Consider the following 21,508-nt stretch of genomic DNA (forward strand, 5'->3'; position numbering starts at 1 on the left):
TAATGGTTTTATTGGGAAATCAGAAATCCTTTTGTTAGTTGATGGTGGAAGTACTCACAATTTTGTCCAACCTCGAGTAGTCTCAGATCTTCAGTTACCTATACTGACTGACAAGCAATTTGATGTCATGGTGGGTAATGGTCAAATCCTTAAGTGTGAAGGATTTTGTTCTGCAGTACCAGTCCAAGTACAACAACATGTTTTCCTTGTAGACTGTTATGTGTTACCTATTCAGGGTGCAGATTTGGTACTTGGGGTTCAATGGTTGCAGCTGCTGGGACCTATTGTACTGGACTATCAAAAATTATCAAAGGAATTTTCTTGGGAAGGAGAATCTATTCAGGTTGGGGTTCAAGGGTTCAATTTTACTGTTGGTGAGTTGGTTTGGGGGAAACTTCAATCGTAAAGGCAAACATCTGTTGCAGATCGGATGTCCAACAAACTTTCTCATAGGTATTTTGGCCCATTTCATATTCTTAAGAAGGTTGGCAAGGTCGCTTACAAGTTGGACTTACCACCTACTGCTAAAATTCATCACACTTTTCATGTGTCATTATTGAAGCCATTTAAGGGAGATCACAACATTGATCTTTTTCCTCTGCCAGACCTTTTTAATGGGGGTTTACCAATCTTGCAACCAAAAGAGATTGTAGCATCCCGTGTTCTGCAGGAAAATGGACAACTGCTGCCACAGGTTCAGATCCTTTGGGATAGCATGCACAAGGAGGTCCTTACGTGGGAAAATGTCCAGGACTTTCAGCAGCAGTACCCTTCTTTCAACCTTGGGGACAAGGTTGATTTCAATGGAGGAGGTATTGATACAATAGTAACAGATGAAGAGCAATTAGAAGAGGAGGATCAAATAAAAGAACAAAGCATTGCACAAAGGAAAGGGACATGTGTGAAGGAAATACCAATAAGGTTCAGAGATGACGTGTAGACATTAGGTAGTTACACATTGTTGTATTGAAAGTGACGTGTAAAGAAAGAGAGGGAAAGGTAGAGTTAGTGGAAAAGTGGTTAGAGGTAGTTGGAGTATAAGAATACAGATCAGTGATATACATTGTATCTTTGATAAAATTCAATAAACCGAAGCATTCTTTTCTCATCTTCATTCTCTGATTTCTTTCTTCTCTTCTCCAATTCTGTTGATTTTCCTTAATAGTAGAGACACTCTCTACCAATGTCTGATCAGTAATACTCTACTCAATAGTGTATAATCTGTAAGACATAGTGTAGTTTGTAAACAAAAAATTTGTAAATATAACATTCCTCATAAAACATATAATAGTGTGTTATGTTCTTTTTTAATTATTTTCTATTGATCAAAGGATTTTAAAAAAATTATAAATATAACATTTCCCCTAAAACATATAATAGCGTGTTATGTTCTTTTTTAATTGTTTACTATTGATCAAGGATGTTTTATTTATTATAGTTTTAATTATAATAGCCTGATCAAGCCTCTCATTTTTAAAAATAACTCAGGTCAATTCTATAATTTAACTTTCCGAACATAATTTAACCCACCTTATTCACAATTTTATTCTTACATATCTCAAACACATATATTGATGTTGTCCGGGGGGTAGGGTGAGTTCATGGCAGGAGCCCACAATTAATAAGCTAAGCTACATTAACTGTAGCAAGTGAGTCCAATACAATTTCTCAAATCAGAACCTTAAGTATTGGGTACATGGATCCTCCTACTTATATGGTCTTCTCTTAGCCCATAACCAACCAATGTGGGACTCCATCACACTTGAATAACCCAACAATCTCCCTTCAAGTGTGAAAATCCACATTCATATGCTTCCCCCAGTACTTCAAGCTCGAGTACTCAACTTACCTCTAGCAAACATCAAGCTAGCTCGAACCTAACCTGGCTCTAATACCACTGTCAAGCAGGTCAGAGGGAGCCCATGGCAGGGGACCACCATCAATGAGTATTAACCAATATTGTACCAGAGGCAATATTGGTTTTACTGATAGTTAATTTTACTGTTAGTTAATCAGTTGTTAGTTACTGTTAGTTAATTTCCAGCCTTACTTATATCAGCTTCATTCCTTTATAGCTGATATATATATATATATATATATATATATATATATATATATATATCATTCTGTAATGTACAATATTCATTCAATTCAATAATTAATTTAGTTTCGCAAGAATCTATGATGGTATCAGAGCTCTAATTGAGCTCTGGTATTCTGCAAATTCTCATTTCTTGATTTCCTTCTTGTTCTTCTCCTTCTTCTTCTTTCTTTGCTATAATCATGGCAAATCCAATTCCAAACCTTCCAGAATTCATAACAAACCCTTCTAATCATTACTACCTACACCCAAATGAAAATCCCTCGTTAATACTTGTATCTCCTCCTCTCAATAGAAGAAATCATCATACCTGGGTGAAAGGAATGAAGATGGTGATAAAATCTAAAAATAAGCTATCCATTGTTAATGGTAGCTTGGTGGTACCTGCTGAAGAAGATCCATTATTTCCAGCATGGGACAGATGCAACACTATGGTCCTTTCTTAGATCCACAAGTCAATCGATGAATAAATTGCTCAATCCATATTATGGATGGATAAGGCCATTGATGTATGGAATAATCTCATAGAAAGATTTTCACAGAATGACATATTCGGAATTTCTGATTTACAAGATGATGTTACCAAGATTCAACAAGGAGATAGAACAATATCAGAATATTTTACACATCTCAAAACACTATGGGATGAACTAGAAAGCTTGCAGCCTTTGCCAACATGTGTTTGTGGTGCTCTTAATCCAATCAAAGAAATTCGAGAACGTGATTATGTCATCAGATTCCTCAAAGGACGGAATGAACAATTTGAGCATGTCAAGACACAGGTAATGCTACTAGAACAACTTCCAAATATTAACAAAACGTTTTCTTTGATAGTCCAGCAAGAAAAAAGGTTGAATCTTGGAGTTATTTCAAATGAGCCAATTGAAAATCAAGCTATCATCAATTTAGCTGAGCAACAAAGGCCCACATTTCAAAATCGAGGTGAACGTATCAATGGTGAAAGATTCAATGCAAGACGTGGACGTGGCAACAAATTATGTGTTCACTGCAAGCGCGCAAATCATACAGTGGATACATGCTACATTAAGCATGGTTTTCCACCAAGATATCACTCATTTAAAGGATCAAATGTTGGACCACATTCTGCAAATATAATAAATCAAGAATCTCAAGATGCAGAGAAGAGTTTTCTTGATAATCAAAACCAGTCTTCTGATATGAAGATCACAAAGGAGCAATATCAAGATCTAATGCACTTGCTTAAAAGATCCAAAGAAGGAGAACATTCAAGTTATATGACTAACATGATAGAAGCTTCAGCCTTTAATGCAGAAATATTCAAGAGGCAATATTGGTTTTACTAGTTTTACTGATAGTTAATTTTACTGTTAGTTAATCAATTGTTAGTTACTGTTAGTTAATTTTCCACCTTACTTAAGTAAATATACTAATGATAGGTGCAGTATATATATATATCTTCTATCATATGCAAAGATATAAGTTTAAGTAAATATACTTTTCGACGACGAATTAATCCTTGAAGTGGGAATAGTGACCATTTTGCCACTGTTCATCATAAAATTTACCAGAATGCCACGCGCACAGTAAAAATTCCCAAACTGCCACGCAGGCTAATTCGCTACACAGTGTAGCGAATTAAGCCTGCTGATGTGTCACCTCCCCACTGGTCCACGTATATCGCTACACAGTGTAGCGAAATACGTGGTCAAAAGGTCAACCTGGTCAGTCACCTTTTGGACACGTGTCAAGCCACCCATATTTCGCTACACTGTGTAGCGAAATACGTGGCAACGGTCACCTGCTGCACTGCGCATGTCAGACACTTGGCAGCTTTGCACAAATTCGCTACACAGGGTAGCAAATTATGTGCAAGTTTTTTCCTATATAAATCCCACGGTCCCCACCCCTCCCCCACCATTTCCTCTCATCCTCTCCCTCACTCCCTCTCTCTCTAAGTGCTTTCTCTCTCTACAAGGTTAGTATCTTTTTTTTATTGCTTTTATAATATGTTTGTTTAATTAATTATGTTTTTATAAATGTGTTATATTATTTTATATTTATACTTGAAACAATAGATTAGTAAATATGTTATATTATTTAGTGTTTAGGCTTGAAACTTTAGGTTAGTAAATATGTTATATTATTTAGTGTTGATACTTGAAACTTTAGGTTAGTGAATGTGGTATATTATTTAATGTTGATATTTCCAACCTTAGGCTAGTAAATGTGATAATTTTAAATCATGCATAAATGATTAGGTATAATTTATTTAATTTATTATTTAAGCTTTAATACATGTGTAATGTTATTTAATTTTGGTTTTTGATAGCTTAGGCTAGTAAAATGTGTTAATTAATTCCACGTTATAATGCTTAGGCTAATATAAATAATTTTTTATTTATGCTGTAATATTTTGTGAATATTATTTAATGTTGGTATTTGAAACGTTAGGTTAATAAATGTGTGAATTTATTTTACGCATGAATGAATGATTAGGTCTACATAATTAAAATTTTTAATTAATTTATAAACGTTAATAATTTATAAATTTAGATTTAGGGTTTAGGGTTTTGAAACCTTAGGCTAGTAAAATGTGTTAATATTATTTAATGTTGGTATTTGACCCATTAGGTTAATAAATGTGTTAATTTATTTTACGCATAAAAGAATGGTTAGGTCTACATAATTAAATTTTTTAATTAATTTATAATCGTTAATAATTTAGAAATATTGTTTAATTCTTAAATTTTTGAAACCTTAGGTTGGAAATTATGTGAATCTATTAACGCATCTACTCGTCGTCGATCTGCCAGTTAGGTGTTTGTGCTCCATTCATATCATCCAATTCTTGATCTGGATATTCCCAATTAACATTCGTGAAATGGCTAATTCCAGACCAAAATGGTACATTATCATTTCCTGCATAATAACATATCCAAAACCCCAATATTAATGTCGTTTTATTTTGATATTAGATATTTTATTATGAAGCATTAATCCTTTCGTACCTGCAACAGAAGGATCTTGCATTCCGACAATGCCTGGCGATGGAATTGGTTGTTCAACTGCAGTAGACGGACAATAATCAAAATCACCATCGACATCTGTATCCGATGACTCGCTATCTGGAACAAGACCTTCATCACGCTCTTCCTCGGAACTATCCGTACGCCAAGATGGATCGTACATGTCGTTGGCTGGAACTGCTTCATAAAAAATTTCTTGAGTTGGTGGTGCAAGCGTTGGGGACGCGACCTTAACTTCCGGATTAACCACTGGCACCATGTTTATGTCGATGATGTCAGTGCATGGATTGCTCGGTTGACTGCTGGATTGTCCACCGTAGTTGACTTCTGCATACAATTCAATAAATCTTGACTCGCCGTGTTCAGAAGTGCTTGCATCTACTACTAACGTTACATCTTCATCGTCGACAATTTCCACACCAACCCATTGCACAGGGTTACCCGAGGTACATCTAGCGGTCAACCGAGCAAGAGTTTGACCACGTTGTAATCTCAACTTCTTGTATATTAACTTCTTTAGCTCGTGAAGATTGCATCTTTGGCTCATGCGAAACATTTTTGCTGACCTTCAAACACTTGCCCGTTTGGACCAAAGTATTTTCTCCCATTATAATAAACAGTAGCTATTAAATCATTCCTACCCTCACTCATCCTACAAAAATAGAAAAAAAAACTAAGATTCAACAACAACACAAAAGTAGTAAACCTTAACATAAAAGGAAAATTTTCGTAGTGGTGGTTCACACCTGAAATGGACTTATTTATAACTCTTAATTCGCTATTGGGGGTAGCAAATTAATGCTCATGATTCGCTATGCCCCCTAGCGAATTAGTGGGGAGATGACACTTGGCAGATATAACATATTTCGCTATGACTCATACCAAAAATAGCCACATAATCCGCTATGTAGTACAGCGAATTATGTGGAGAAGTGACACGTGGCCTGACTTTGAGTTGACATGATCTGACCCTTCTGATACATAATTCGCTACACAGGTTAGCAAATTATGTGTCCAACAAAGATGTGACACGTGTCCAAAAGGTGACTGACCAGGCTGACCTTTTGACCACGTATTTCGCTACACTGTGTAGCGAAATACGTGGACCATTGGGGAGGTGACACATCAGCAGGCCTAATTCGCTACACTGTGTAGCGAATTAGCCTGCGTGGCATTTTGGGCATTTTTACTGTGTGCGTGGCATTCTGGTAAATTTTATGATGAACAGTGGCAAAATAGTCAATGTTCCCTTGAAGTGTCTAAAGAACGAAAACCTAGGTGAAAATATAAGTACTAAATACCCTAAAAAGGTAAATTAAAAAAGGGTTTTATACTTCTTCTTTTATAGAAGAAGTTTAACCTTATTCCACTTTCACTTTGAATTTTGAGCTTTTTTTTTAATGTGGGCCCTATTTGGACTCTTCTCGTGTAAAATGAGAAGTATATTGTCGATTAAAAAAACTAAAACTCAATTAAAACTATGAGATCAAAAATCATGTTCAAGCATAAATAAAGTTACGATTCTGCTTAATTTGCGGATGAAATTCAATTTCCACTACCCAAAATTGTGCCAATGGTAAAGAACCACCTCAACCTAAAACGGTGTTGGGTGAGGGCGTTTGTATTATTTTCTAACACACCCCCTCACGCAAGGGCCTTGGGCTTGAAGCATAGGTAATGCATAGGTCCAATTTTTTTTCTTTTTGGTTTATCTATACTTATTTTATTCCACGAGTGAAGAGCGGTGAGGATCAAACTCGTATAAGCTTTGATATCATGTAAAGAATCACCTCAACCCAAAACCTTAAGGTGTTGGGTAAGAACCTTTTTAATAGTTTATATTATTTTCTAACAATAATCCAAGTATGCCAAATATCATCGCTAACAGTCAATTAAATACTTATATTAAAAAAACAAAAAAAAAATGAAGGGAAAAGTGTGTACCATTTGGAAGGACATAAAATTGGGTAATTTTAAGTGAGAGAAAGAGATAAATCATGGAAGAGAGAATAAGTGGAAAAAGTTTTAAAAATATGGGTCTCACCTCTTTATAAGAGTAAAAGGATATAAGATAAATAGTAAAAGGATATAAGATTATGAGAGTGAAAGAATATAAGATAAGTGATTTAAAATGACACACCTTTTCTCCAAAATGAAATCTAGTTCTCGCACTTCTCTATGAAACACATCTACGAGCCCAAAGATGTAAGCGTGTCAACGGCGTTCTTTTAAAGACATTTAATACAAATAAATTAATAATAAATTGTGATCGTGTAGTTACAACTGCATAAAAGAAAATTTCAACAGAAATCCTGGCAGCGATTAATGGTGTTCTTTTAAGGAAATTTAATACAAAAAAGTGTGTGTGTATATATATATATATATATATATATATATATATATATATATATATATATATATATATATAGGTAAAATAAGGGAAGGATTACGTTTACGACTTTATTTGTTTACAACTCTTACAACCTCAACTATGTTCTCCCGGGAGAACACTCTCCAGTAGTGTCCTCCCGGGAGAAGATAGTTGAAGTTGTAAGAGTTGTAAACAAAAAAAGTTGTAAACGTAACCTACCCCGTAAAATAATATCTAAAGTTATTATGCGTGCAGCAATGATAGGTGTATGGTTATGATTTCTCACATTTAATGTTTTAACGTATATATGAAATTTATCACTGCTGCACGTAAAGTGGGAAAAATCGAACTCATATATATATATATATATGGTAAAATCATTTTTGCAGCCACTTTACGTACAACAACGATATGTGTATGGTTATGATTCTCCATATTTAATGCTTTCATCCTTTGTATGATTATGATTCATGCATTTAATGCTTTCAAGTATATATATGGCAAGTATTTGATTGTTGTACCTATAGCAACTGCAGAAATGTAAACCTCTATATATATATTAAGATGAACCAGATGCAATTGGGAAAAAAATTGCAACGGGAATCATGACAAAGATTGATGGCATTCTTTTAAATACATTTAATTCAAAAAAAATTATTAATAACAAATTGTGCCGGGCAATTACGGGTGTGCGTGACATTCATTTTTTTTCCCTGACACTGTTTTAAAAAAAAAAAAAAAGATTTCCTATTTATGTGCCTTGGAACGGTTTTTGACAAATAAAAAAATGTGTTTGATAACATGTTCTATTTTTATTCTGAGAATGAGAATTGTGTTTGATAACACAACAAATAATATAATAAAAAATATTCCTATTAAGCTGGAATTTTTTTCGGATCATCACTTTCCTTTCCATATGGCGACATTGGTGGTGGTGGTGGTGGTGGTGGCATGGTGATGGTGATGGTAGTGGTGATGACATGGTGGCGGCGTGGTGGTGATAATGGTGGCGGCGATAGTGATGGTGGTGGTAGTGACAGCAGTGGCTGCAGCGATGGTGGTGGTGTTGGTGATGGCATGGTGGTGGTGGTAACAGTAATGGCTGCGGCGATAGTGGTGGTGGTTGGTGGCAGTGGTGGTGGTGACAGTAGTGGCTGTGGCAATGGTGGTGGTGGTGGTGGTTGTTGATGGTGGCATGGTGGCAGTGGCGATGATGTGGTGATGGTAGTGGTGATGACATGGTCGCGGTGGTGATGACAGTGGCTGCAACGATGGTAATGATGGTTGGTGACGGTGGTGGAAGTGGTGGCGACATGGTGGTGGTGGTGACAACAATGGTTGCGATGGTGGTGGTGATGGTGGTTGGTTACGATGATGGTGATGGTGGCGGCGGTGGTAATGGTGGTGATGACAGTGGAATGGTGGCGATGACATCGTCGTTGTGGTAATGGTGGCGTGGCATCATGGTGGTGGTTGTGGTTGTGATGACGACATTAGTGGTACAATGGTGACGGTGGTCGTATCGGGATGATGGTGGTGGTGATGATGATGATAATGGTGGGGAATGATTGAGAGAAAAAGTATTTCTTATTTTGTGCCCGGGAACAAAAAAAAATTGATTCTTCTTTCTGTTCCCCAGAACAAAATTTGATCTGGTTCATCCCGAGAACAAAAAAAAATTAATTTTATCAAACGAGTGTTCTATCCATTTCTATTTTCGGGAAGAGAAATTAAAAAAAAAATTGATTCCGAAAATAATTGTAATACACACCCTACAATTCCGAAAAATAAAACTGCAACGAAATCATCGCAGAATTACTTAAAAAAATAAAAATAAAATAAAAAAGAGTACATGAAGAATTCGATGATAATTTGCTAGAAACGGAGGTACATAAAAAGTTACATTTAGGGTGTGCATGACAACCATTCTATTCCCTAGCACTATTTCTGAAAAGAAACAATTCTTTTCTATTTCTGTTCTTTGGAATAGTTTATGAGAAAAAAATGTGTTTGATAACATGTTCTATTTTTTTTGAGAATGAGAATTGCGTTTGATAACACAATAAATAATATAATAAAAAATAATTCCTATTAAATATATAAAAAATTTGGATCATCACTTTCCTTTCCATATGATGTGGTTGTGGTGGTGGTGGCGGCAGGGGTGGCATGGTGGTGGTGGCGGCAGCGGCGGTACGACGATGGTGGTGGCAGTGACGTGGTGATGATAATGATGGTGGTTGTGACGACAGTGGCTGCGACGATAGCGGTGGTAATGGTGGCGGTAGTGGTCGGGCTGGTGGTGGTGGTGACGGTAGTGGCTGCGACAATGGCGGTGGGGATGGTGGTTGGTGGCATATGTGGTTGGTGGCGGCGACAATGGTAGCGGTGGCATGGTGGTGGTGGTTGTGATGACATTATGGAGGTGGTGGTGGTGGTGGCAGTGGCTGCGACGGTGGCGGTGGTGGAAGGTGACAGTGGTGGTGGTGTAATGGTGGCGATGGTGGTGGTGGTTGGTGGCAGCGGCGACAGCGGCAGTGTCGGTGGTGACTGTGGTGGTGGTGGTGGTGGTGGTGACAGTGGCGTGGTGATGGCGATGGTGGCGGTGGAGGCAGTGGTTGCGATGAAGGTGGTGGTGGTTGATGGCGGTAGCAGTGATGGTGGTGGTGACGATGACGGCGATAGTGGTGGTGGTGGTGATGGTGGCATGATGGTAGTAATAGGTAGAGGTGGTGGTGATGGTGGCGGTGGCATCGTGGTGGTGGGGGTGGGTACGACGATGGAGACGGTGGTCGTGTTGGGTTGGTGGTGGTGTAATGGTGGCGATGGTGGTGGCGGTTGGTGGCGACGACGACGGCGGTGGTGGCTGCAGTAATGATAGTGGTGGTTGGTGACAGTGGTGGTGATGGTAGTGATGGCGTTGTGGTGGTGGTAGTGGTGGCGATAATGGTGGTGACAGTGGCGTGGTGATGGCGGTGGTGGCAGTGGTTGCGATGATCGTGGTGGTGGTTGATGGCGGTAGTGGTGATGGTGGTGGTGACGATGACGGTGATATTGGTGGTGATGGTGGCAAGGTGGTAGTGATGGGTAGAGGTGGTGGTGATGGTGGCGGTGGCATCGTGGTGGTGGGGGGTGGGTACGACGGCGGCGACGACGATGATGGCGGTGGTCGGTGTTGGGATGATGGTGGCCGGTGTTGGGATGATGGTGGTGGTGGTGATGATGGTAGAGATGGAGAGTGATTAAGAGAGATAAGTGTTTCTCATTTTGTGCCCGGGAACAAAAAAGCGAAAATTTTCTGATTCTTTTTTCTGATCCCCAGCACAAAAATTAATCTGGTTCATCCAGGGAACAAAAAAATAAATCGGTTTTACCAAACGAGTTTTCTATCGATTTCTATTCTCGGGAACAGAAATTAAAAAAAAAAATTTGATTCCGAGAAGGTTGTCATGCGCACCCTTAATTATCTAAAATTTATTTTATAAATGAGAAAAAATTGACAAGGATGCAAGTCATAAAATAAAATAGGTTGAGTAAATGATGTAATCATAACATTTTTTATGTGATTCTAAAATCCTTTTAGGTTGAGAAGAAAGCTCTATAGAACAAGAGTAAAGTGAGCACAACATATATATATATATATATATATATATATATATATATATATATATATAGGGAAGGTTATATTTATAAAATTTTTGTCTACAAATTACACTATGTTTGACCGATAATACACTCTTGAGTAGAGTAATACCGGTCAGACATAGTGTAGCTTGTAAGTTTGTAAGAAAAAAAGTTTGTAAATATAACCCTGCTATATATATGTGTATATATATATATATGTATATATGTATATATGTATATATATATTTCTACAGCCACTTTAGATAAGCTTATCTATAGCTACCCTTTTATAACTATGCACTCCCGGTAGTATATAGTTATAACATTAAAGTTACTTTTTTCTCTCTCTCCACGTCAGTAGACAGGTTCTGAAAAGTGACAGAGGAGAGAGAAAAAATAACTTTAATGTTATAACTATGTACTACCTGGAGTACATAGTTATATAGGATAGTTGTAGACTATGAAGTACCGACACTTCAAAGACCTTGACGTGTCGTGTCTGACACTCTCCGGCACTTCGACACTCTCTGACATTCCAACACGCATTGTAGAAACTCAAAAAATGGTTCAAAGGTTGCGTTGCATTGCATTTTTAGTTCCAACTAATAGATTTGTTGGATTACGATTATAATTTTATTGAGTTTAATATAAATATTTGAGATATCTTATGTTTCTTTGCAAAATTGATGGGTATTATAAGTTTAACTTCATTTTTTGTTAAATTATTGAATATTATATATGTTATGGATATATATATATATATATATATCATATCCTAACTACTCACCTAAGAATCCACTAAGAGATAAATACGTAATTATCTCAACAATATTAAGCAATTAAGTACTCAAGATAAGGACATTATCCCAACAGAAAGGGAGCTGAATCCTAATGCAATCTGGGAGATCTCAAAAGGCCCAAGCCTAGGAAGGTAATCATTTTAAATAAGAGCCTAAAGACCCCAGGTATACACTTTTAACCTATTTACTATTACTGCCAACACTGTGCACACACTCACGTCTTGGCTATAAGTCTATTGCTTATGCGCAGTGATTGGGATATTGGCCATAGGCCAGATACATACCTATTTCTACGGTATCTCTGAGCGCATACTATACGGTATAGCAATACGGTCTTTTCAGGACCTAACAAAATATAATATACACTACATAAATAAAAAATATTATTTAATATCACAACGTGTCCTAACGTGTCAAAATCTAACAATTTTTAAAATTAACGTGTCGGAGTGTCATATCGTGTCGTATCACGTGTCCCGTGTCGGTATCGGTGCTACATAGGCTGTAGATAATGATATATGTCCAGCATTTGGTGCTTTCTAAGTTAAAAGAAGAAAGAAATTAATCATAAATGTGTGAAAATAAGTCATAAATGCAAGATATATTGATTATTCCTTCTCAATCATTCTCTCACTCAATTTATGCATTTTAATAGCAGGAAATACCAAAAATAAAATGAAGGAGAGAAGTTCAGGTTCTCAAGTTGGCACATTTTGCGCGGAGCATGGCGCAAATCACGCCATTTGGTCCAAATCACCTATGTGTCTTGGCGCAAATTGCACGGGTAGTGGCGCATTTTGCCGAGGTTGGCGCAATTTGCGCGGGTCTTGGCGCAAACCGCGCCATTTGACAGCTTCAACTCTGTTTTCCCGTGCAATTTGCGTGGGATTTGGCGCAAATTGCGTGGGCAATACTTTTTAATTTTAATCTGATGCGGATTACTCAAAAAGGAGGCTCAATTGGAGGCCAATGGAAAGTAGGTTTTCTCAAAACCTAATAAAAGGATCAGAAACAGAAGAAGGAAGGAATTTTTGACGACAAAGAGGAAAAAGAGAAAAAGAGAGTGAGAATTCTTGGGAGGTTCTTGGAGTTTCAGGGATTCGCACGATCAAGACTGAAGATCTTCATCTTCTTTCTATTCTTTAGGTTCTGAATTTTATTTCCTTTTGCATTGATTTTGTCAGACATGAATATTTCTGGCTAGTTTTATTATTGTGGTAAGAGTCACAACCCTTGATGTGAACCCCTTGTAGTTTGGTTGAATTTTAAGTTTATCTATTTAAATTGAATTTATCTTGCCTTGTTCTTCATTCTATAATTCTTTTGGAACTGATCAATCTATTAAGATTGCGAGGATTAGGGTTTTCAATAGGGATATTAGAATTCTAATTCCTGACAAAGGGGTAAGATAACTCTTCATGTATGTACTAGGGATAGGCTATATGAACCGCAAACGTTAAAGATTCATTGATTCTAAAGTTTAACTTGAAAAGTGATTTCTAAGGGATTAGGATTCTAATAGAGTTAATAAGGTTAAAGTCACTAAGGAATTAGGGTTTAACTAATCATATAAAAGATGATGAATCATTTGATCAATTGAATAAGTAAACATAAATGTAATCCAAGTTGCAAGGTGGGGATCGTAAAGGTGTTTGTTTCTCTTTACCGCAATATTTTCTCACATATTTTCTCAACCTTTATTCTGTATTCTTCAATTCTAAAAGAACCTTGAATCATTTACATATTCTTGAATTGTTTTTATTCATTTCACAAACCACAATTGTTCTTAAAATCATTTTTATTAATCCAACAAGAGAGGAATAGTTATAATAACTTCAGTGCCTCAATCCTCGTGGAGACGATACTCTACTCATCATTTTATTACTTGGTACGATTGGTACACTTGCCGATTTAACGCAACAGATAACCTTATCTAAAGTGGATGTAGAAATGTTTACTCCATATATATATCAAAATAATTTATAATGTGACTGCATATAAGCATTGGTACATATACATTCACCTAAAAAGTAAAAACTATGTCATTTTGAGTGGGATAAAGGAAATTCGCGTTCAAAATTAATTGTATAAAATAGAAATATTATATTTATTTCCACCTTTGTATAGTTATATTCTCCATATTTAATGTTTTATATTTATTTTCACTTTTGTATAGTTATTATTTTCTATATTTAATGTTTTCACACTATAAAACGATGTAGTTTTATATGATTGCACCAATGCTTAGGTGCAGTCACTGCATATCTGCTAAACCTTATCTATATATATATATATAAATATATATATATATATATATATATATATATATATATATAGCAATGTTATTAAACCCGACTCGGTTATTGACCCGGTCAAGTTATTGGTTCAACCAGTGAGTCACTGGTTCAACCGCATAACCCGATAAGTATATCTAAATCTATAATATATTAAAAATTTAAATATACTAAAAAATGATACAAATTTCAAATATCTTAATATGAAAAATAATAAATTACATATCATTGTCCAAACACTTCAACAAAATATCGATCAAACGTATAATACTTGTGATACCGGTGCTTCAGGTTCAGTAGACAACATCTCTAACTATAAATCAAATCAAAATTCCCTCAATATTGCATAACCAAGATAATATTAGTATTGTAGGTACATAACCTATGTAAGTTAAAAAGTAATAGATCACTAAAATATTTAAAAAGAAAACAAATCTTTTGTGTGAGATAGTGAGAAAAAGGAAGGTATCAATTGATGAGAACAAATCAGTTTTTTTTCTTATGAATCGGGCCGAGTCGCCGGTTTTTACAAAAATTGACTGGGTCGCACTGATTCCATTATATGACCGGTCCAATATGAAAATCAGACCGATTATTTGATCGATTCACCGATTTCTGGGTCGACCCGGCTGGGTCGATAATTTTTATAACATTGTATATAGTGTTATGATCATTTTACATCGGTGTAAGTTGCACTCTCAGTTTTAATCGTTGATCTTATTTATATCTATCGGTTCTGATTTAGTAGATACTTAAACTGTTAGATGCAATCAAATCAATAATCAAGATTTGATTTAAGACTTCTTATTGTTGCACCGATATAAGAATAAAAAAACTTAAATCAAATCTTGATCATTAATTTGTTTGCATCTAACTGTTCAAATATATAATAAATCAGAATCGTTATATATAAATAAGATCAATCATATATATATATATATATATATATATATATATATATATATATATAGAGAGAGAGAGGTAGGATGAGAGCCGTTAGATCAGAAAAGATTAATGATTCTGATTTGTAAGCATGTGATACTATTGATCTTTTTTGATCTAACGGGTAGGATCCTTTAACACCGGTGTCAAATTTTACGGTGTCAAAGAATCTTACCGCATATATATATATATATATATATATATATATATATATATATATATATATTTATATATATATATATATATAAGGTAGGATCCTTTGACACCTCATATGAAAGCCGTTAGATCAAAAAAGATCAACGACTCTGATTTGTAAGCATTTGACACCATTGATCTTTTTTGATCTAACGACTTTTAGATGTGGTGTCAAATTTTAAATTTGACACTGGTGTCAAAGAATCCTATATATATATATATATATATATATATATATATATATATATATATATATATATAGGAAAAAATGAAAATAAAGTGACTGGACAGTCCAGTGCACTAAGTTCTCCTGCGAGAACATAGTGCAATAAATATTACAATGGTGTTCTCCCATAAGAACATAGTTATAAATTTTACTATAATTGTGTTCTTGCGGGAAAACTTAGTGCACTGGACCAAATTTTACATTCAGTCACTGTACACTCACTAAACTCATATATTATATATATATATATATATATATATGACAAAATTAATTTATACAAGTATAACGTATACTACTTTTATATATGTTCGTAGACTGAACCGCCTGTCGTATCAATCAAAGGCGGTTATAACCGCCTCATAATACTATGAAAACCGCCTCAATATAGCAAGTTTCTTGTAGTGTCTAGTTTATTACAAACGTTACATGTACAGATGTGCGAATCGTGAAGGCCAAATAGTGTAATTGCAAGACTGATATGTATATAGCAGCTGTTCCTACCAATTTTTGTGATGTCTTTATGCTATAAGCTCTCCGTTAAATCACTGTCCTCTATAAAAGTTAATGAACGTGATGGAAATCTATTGGAAAACCATAATGGGAGGAGGTGAAGGCGTGAAGCTATAAGTTCTCTATTTGAAATTTTCTTTGTCATCGACTCTAAGTTGAGTTTCCTATCTTGGCAGCCAATGATTGGCTGAGGTCATCTATGAATTGCAACAGGAAGATACGTGAGGGAATTTTTTCATAGAATATGGATTCACTGTTGCGAGGCTGGTATGTACACAGGTTCATTCATGGATATAGGTGTTTGGGATAGGATCTTCAGTGACGTCTCATCAACGCACTTCCATCATAACGCGTTTGGATAATTTTGTTTTCTTTTTTTTAAAAAGAACGTTTTACAATATCGTCTACTGTATTTTTTTTTTTTTTTAATTATTCTTTTTGGTTTAAAAAAACACTAAAAGAATTATTCTTCAGATGGCTCACTTGCACGTGTTGAGTTTAGTATGCTCTTTTCACTTAAGTCCAATGACTTTAGTGAGAGTTAGCCCAAAGTTCAATTTTAACCCATGAAGCTTAGGGTTAGTTATGGATTGGACAGGGTATATAAACACACGTTTCTCCCTTGTGCCTCCAAGGGTTACAGACATCAGAAACACACCTAAGAGGCAGACGTTCATCTGAACGGTTGCCCACACGACCACCTTATCCCCTTGAGTCATAGCCTGGAAGATCAACCGTAAAGCGGAATTGCGTGTTAAGAATAAACGTTAAATGTCAGTTTAGTTTTTAATGGGTTTAATTAAGCAGTGAGTTTAATTTTTAATTGTTTTAAATTTGTCAGTTATGGATAGTTTATGAGTCATAAGTTTAGCATTTAATTTTAGGAGTTTTGAAAGTTAAGAGTCAGTCGTTATGTTTTGTTATTAAGTTTGGCTTTAATTGTGGTTTATGGCTATTTAGTGTAGCAGTTTTATAAAGGAAAACTATAGCCTATAAATAGTCTAGTATATTGTTTGAGAAACACAGAATTGAGAAGCAACGAAGTTTAGTCAAATATTTCACAGAAGTTTGTTCTCTTTCTCCACAAGTCCTCACGACATTCTTGAATAGTTGTTTTATTTGTTGGTTTTGTATTTGAGCGGTCCTACAAATTGGTATCAGAGCAATGGAGAGTGTAAGTAATATGGCGTTGCCTAAATTGACAAAAGGGAATTACGAGAATTGGAGTATCCAGATGAAGGCTCTTCTCGGTTCCCAGGAAGCTTGGGAGGTCGTCCAGGAAGGCTTTGCAGAACCAACGACCACCGCAGGATACACGGCGGCCCAAACTAGAACGTTGAAAGAGACATGTGCAAAGGACAAGGCGGCGTTGTTCATGCTCTTCCGAGCTGTAGACGAGTCCGGCTTTGAAAAGATAGCGAATGTGGAGACCTCAAAGGAAGTGTGGGACATTCTGGCAAATGTCTATAGAGGAGCCAACCGAGTTAAGCAAGTTCGGCTTCAAACCCTTCGTGCCGAGTTGGAGGGAATGAAGATGAAGGACACAGAAGGAGTATCCGAGTTCATTACTCGTGTTCAAACCATTGTGAATCAATTGAAACGAAATGGAGAAGATGTAGCGGACACCAGAGTGGTGGAGAAGATCTTGAGATCTTTGACCGACAGCTTTGAGAACGTGGTATGTGCTATAGAAGAATCCAAAGATCTAGCTACGCTCACCATTGATGAGCTAGCCGGTTCTCTTGAAGCGCATAAGCAACGGAAGAAGAAGGAGGAGGAGACTCTTGGACAAGCACTTCAGACCAAAGCAACACTTAAAGATGAGAAGACTCTCTATTCTCAAAACTTCCGAGGTAGAGGACGTGGTCGCGGTGGACGAGGCACTGGCCGTAGTGGTAGAGGTCGAGGCCGAAGTCAAGAAGGTTGTAATGATGAGGTAGGACAATCAAGTCAACAGAACTGGCGTGGAAGAGGAAGAGGTCGACGAGGAGGACGATCATATTATTCCAACGTCGACTGTTACAAGTGTTGCAAGTTTGGTCACTTTGCGAAAGATTGTAACTCGGACAAGTGTTACAACTATGGAAAAGTCGGACATTTTGCAAGAGAATGCAGAGAAGAGAAAAGGGCGGAGGAGACATCCAACCTAGCCACAGAAGGGGAGATGAAGGATGGTGTCTTGTTAATGACACACAATAAAGGAAATCAGATGATGACATGGAGTGGTATCTTGACACGGGTGCGAGTAACCACATGTGCGGACATAAGCATTTCTTCAAGGAGATGAGAAAGGTGGAGACCAGACATGTTTCATTCGGGGATGCCTCGAAGGTTGAGGTAAAAGGCTGTGGTACGGTATGCTTCCTGCAAAAGGACGGGTTGATTGGCTCAATCCGAGATGTGTACTATGTACCCGACCTAAAAAGAAATATTTTAAGCATGGGTCAATTGATGGAGAAAGGTTACTCGGTTATGATGAAGGACCGAGTATTGTATTTGAAAGATAAGAGAGGTCGGCTGATAGTCCGAGTTGAAATGGGCAGAAATCGAATGTACAAACTGAACTTGAGATGTATACAGGTCGATTGTTTACAAGCCGAGGTGGAAGACAAGGCGTCACTTTGGCACCTCCGCTTTGGTCACCTACATTATGGTGGTGTAATCGAGCTGGCAAAGAAGAAGATGGTTGACGGACTTCCTGACATCAACTATGAAGGAAAGTTTTGTGAGAGTTGTGTACTTAGCAAGCATGCTAGGACCACGTTTCAGAAGATGGCGAGATTTCGGGCCAAGCAGCCTCTGGAGTTGATTCATACTGATCTGTGTGGTCCAATCACCCCAGAATCCTTTAACGGTAAGAAATATTTCATTTCTTTCATTGATGATTTCTCACGAAAAACTTGGGTTTATTTCCTGAAGGAGAAGTCCGAGGTGTTTGAAGTATTCAAAAAGTTTAAAGTAATGATTGAGAAGGCAACAGGAAAATTCATCAAGTCGGTGCGTTCTAACCGAGGTGGGGAATATACCTCGACAGCATTTCTGACATTCTGTGAGGAACATGGGATAAGAAGGTTTCTAACAGCACCATACTCACCACAACAAAACGGCGTTGCTGAAAGGAAGAACCGAACTGTTCTTGACATGGTTCGGTCAATGTTGAGGAACAAGAAAATGCCGAAGGAGTTTTGGGCGGAAGCTGTGCAGTGTGCTGTGTATGTGCAGAATCGATGTCCACATTCGAGTTTAGAGGACAAAACACCACAGGAAGCTTGGAGCGGTCAAAAGCCGTCAGTGGCTCATCTTAGAGTATTCGGTAGTGTGGCCTTTGCACACGTACCGGACCAGCTCAGAACTAAGCTCGAGGACAAAAGCAGGAAATATGTTTTTATGGGATATGATGAAAAAATAAAGGGGTATAAGTTGTTTAACCCTGTCAACAAGAAGGTCGTAGTGAGCCGAGATGTAAGATTCAATGAAGCAGATGAGTGGGACAGGAGCAATTCACCCGAGGTGAATTTTGAAGGCGGAATCTCAACACAAGTTATCAACCCGGCAAGTCCTGAAGCTTCTGATGATGAAGACGAGGTACGACAACCCAGGATGCGGAGCATACAAGACATATATGAGTCAACAAGTGAGGTACATTTTGTTTGTCTTCTTGCAGATTCTGAAAATATAAGCTTTGAAGAAGCCATCCGAGATAAGAAATGGCAAGACGCCATGGATGAGGAGATAGAAGCCATTGATCGAAATAACACGTGGGAGTTAGCCGAGCTACCTGGAGGGAGTCAGCCCATTGGGGTAAAGTGGGTATTCAAGAAGAAAATGAATGCTCAAGGGGAGATAGAACGATATAAAGCTCGGCTAGCTGCAAAGGGTTACAAGCAAAGGGCAGGAATTGATTATGACGAGGTATTTGCTCCCGTCGCAAGGATGGAGATAATTCGGCTATTGATTTCACAAGCAGCTCAACATATGTGGCAGATATTTCAAATGGATGTCAAGTCGGCATTCTTGAATGAAGTACTTGAAGAAGAAGTCTATCTCGAACAGCCACCGGGATACATGAAAGGTGGAGAAGAGAAGAAAGTGCTGAGGTTGAAGAAGGCACTTTACGGGTTGAAGCAGGTACCACGGGCATGGAATACTCGTATTGACACTTATTTCAAGGAAAATCGTTTTGAGCAGTGCCCCTATGAACATGCACTTTATATAAAGAAAATTGGAGATGATGTTTTGTTTGTGGCTCTTTATGTGGATGACCTCATCTTTATGGGGAACAAAGATGGAATGATACAAGAACTCAAAAGAACAATGACAAGGGAGTTTGAGATGATAGATCTCGGTCTGATGAGATATATTTTCTTGGTCTGGAAGTCAGACAAGACAACTTGGGTATTTTTGTCTCTCAGGAGGCATATGCAAAGGAGATTCTTAAAAGATTTAAGATGACAGATTGCAACCCGGTTTCAACCCCTATGGAACCCGGTTCAAAACTCTCAAAGTATGATGGTGGAGATCGAGTTGACGCAAGCAACTACCGAAGTTTGGTAGGATGTCTTCGTTATCTGACATGCACAAGACCGGATCTCTCACTGAGTGTTGGGATTGTAAGTCGGTTCATGGAGGAGCCAAGTTATTCACACTGGAAGGCGGCAAAAAGAATCTTGAGGTATATACAAGGGACAGCTTCATTGGGACTTCACTACTCGAGGTCCGAAAATTATAAGTTAATTGGGTACACTGATAGTGACTGGTGTGGAGATGTAGACGATCGGAAAAGTACGTCGGGATATGTATTCTTCATGGGCAACACGGCATTCACTTGGATCTCGAAGAAACAACCCATTGTGACTTTGTTGACCTGTGAAGCTGAATATGTAGCTGCGTCTTGGTGTGTTTGTCACGCAGTATGGCTCAAGAACTTACTAAGCAAGCTGGAGGAGAAACAAGTCGGCCCAACCGAGATCCATATTGATAACAAGTCGGCTATAGAGTTAGCCAAGAACCCGGTGAATCATGAAAGAAGCAAGCATATTGACGTTCATTTTCACTTCATACGGGATCAAGTAAAGGAAGGAAATGTGGAGTTATTACATGTGGCAAGTCAAGACCAAGTCGGAGATATTTTCACAAAACCACTGCCGACGTTACTACTGGAAAACTGCAAAAGAATGATTGGCATGAAAGATGGCAGAAGCATTTAAGTTTACGGGGGAGTTTTGTTAAGAAAAACGTTAAATGTCAGTTTAGTTTTTAATGGGTTTAATTAAGCAGTCAATTTAATTTTTAATGGTTTTAAATTTGTTAGTTATGGATAGTTTATGAGTCATAAGTTTAGCATTTAATTTAGGAGTTTTGAAAGTTAAGAGTCAGTCATTATGTTTTGTTATTAAGTTTGGCTTTAATTGTGGTTTATGGCTATTTAGTGTTGCAG

General features: G+C 37.2%; 2 protein-coding genes across 2 annotated transcripts; both read left to right on the top strand.

Annotated features, from left to right (window-relative positions):
* The first annotated feature begins 2,592 nt into the window (after positions 1-2,592).
* LOC133291465 (uncharacterized) lies at positions 2,593-3,426 on the top strand. Its single transcript, XM_061489721.1, has one exon. The coding sequence runs from the start codon at positions 2,593-2,595 to the stop codon at positions 3,424-3,426; it is 834 nt and encodes a 277-aa protein (XP_061345705.1).
* A 17,093-nt stretch (positions 3,427-20,519) lies between these two features.
* Positions 20,520-21,278, top strand: LOC133291466 (secreted RxLR effector protein 161-like). Its single transcript, XM_061489722.1, has one exon. It carries the CDS (start codon positions 20,520-20,522, stop codon positions 21,276-21,278), a length of 759 nt encoding a protein of 252 aa, XP_061345706.1.
* Positions 21,279-21,508: the final 230 nt, after the last annotated feature.

Source organism: Gastrolobium bilobum, unplaced genomic scaffold (genome assembly GCF_033153095.1).
Source record: "Gastrolobium bilobum isolate Gb01-03AN ecotype WA unplaced genomic scaffold, APGP_CSIRO_Gbil_v1 utg42110, whole genome shotgun sequence".
Lineage (NCBI taxonomy): Eukaryota > Viridiplantae > Streptophyta > Magnoliopsida > Fabales > Fabaceae > Gastrolobium > Gastrolobium bilobum.

Bases quoted from the DNA above. Each gene is read 5' to 3' on its own strand.
- LOC133291465 (XM_061489721.1), top strand. From the start codon at position 2,593: ATGGATAAGGCCATTGATGTATGGAATAATCTCATAGAAAGATTTTCA.
- LOC133291466 (XM_061489722.1), top strand. From the start codon at position 20,520: ATGACAGATTGCAACCCGGTTTCAACCCCTATGGAACCCGGTTCAAAA.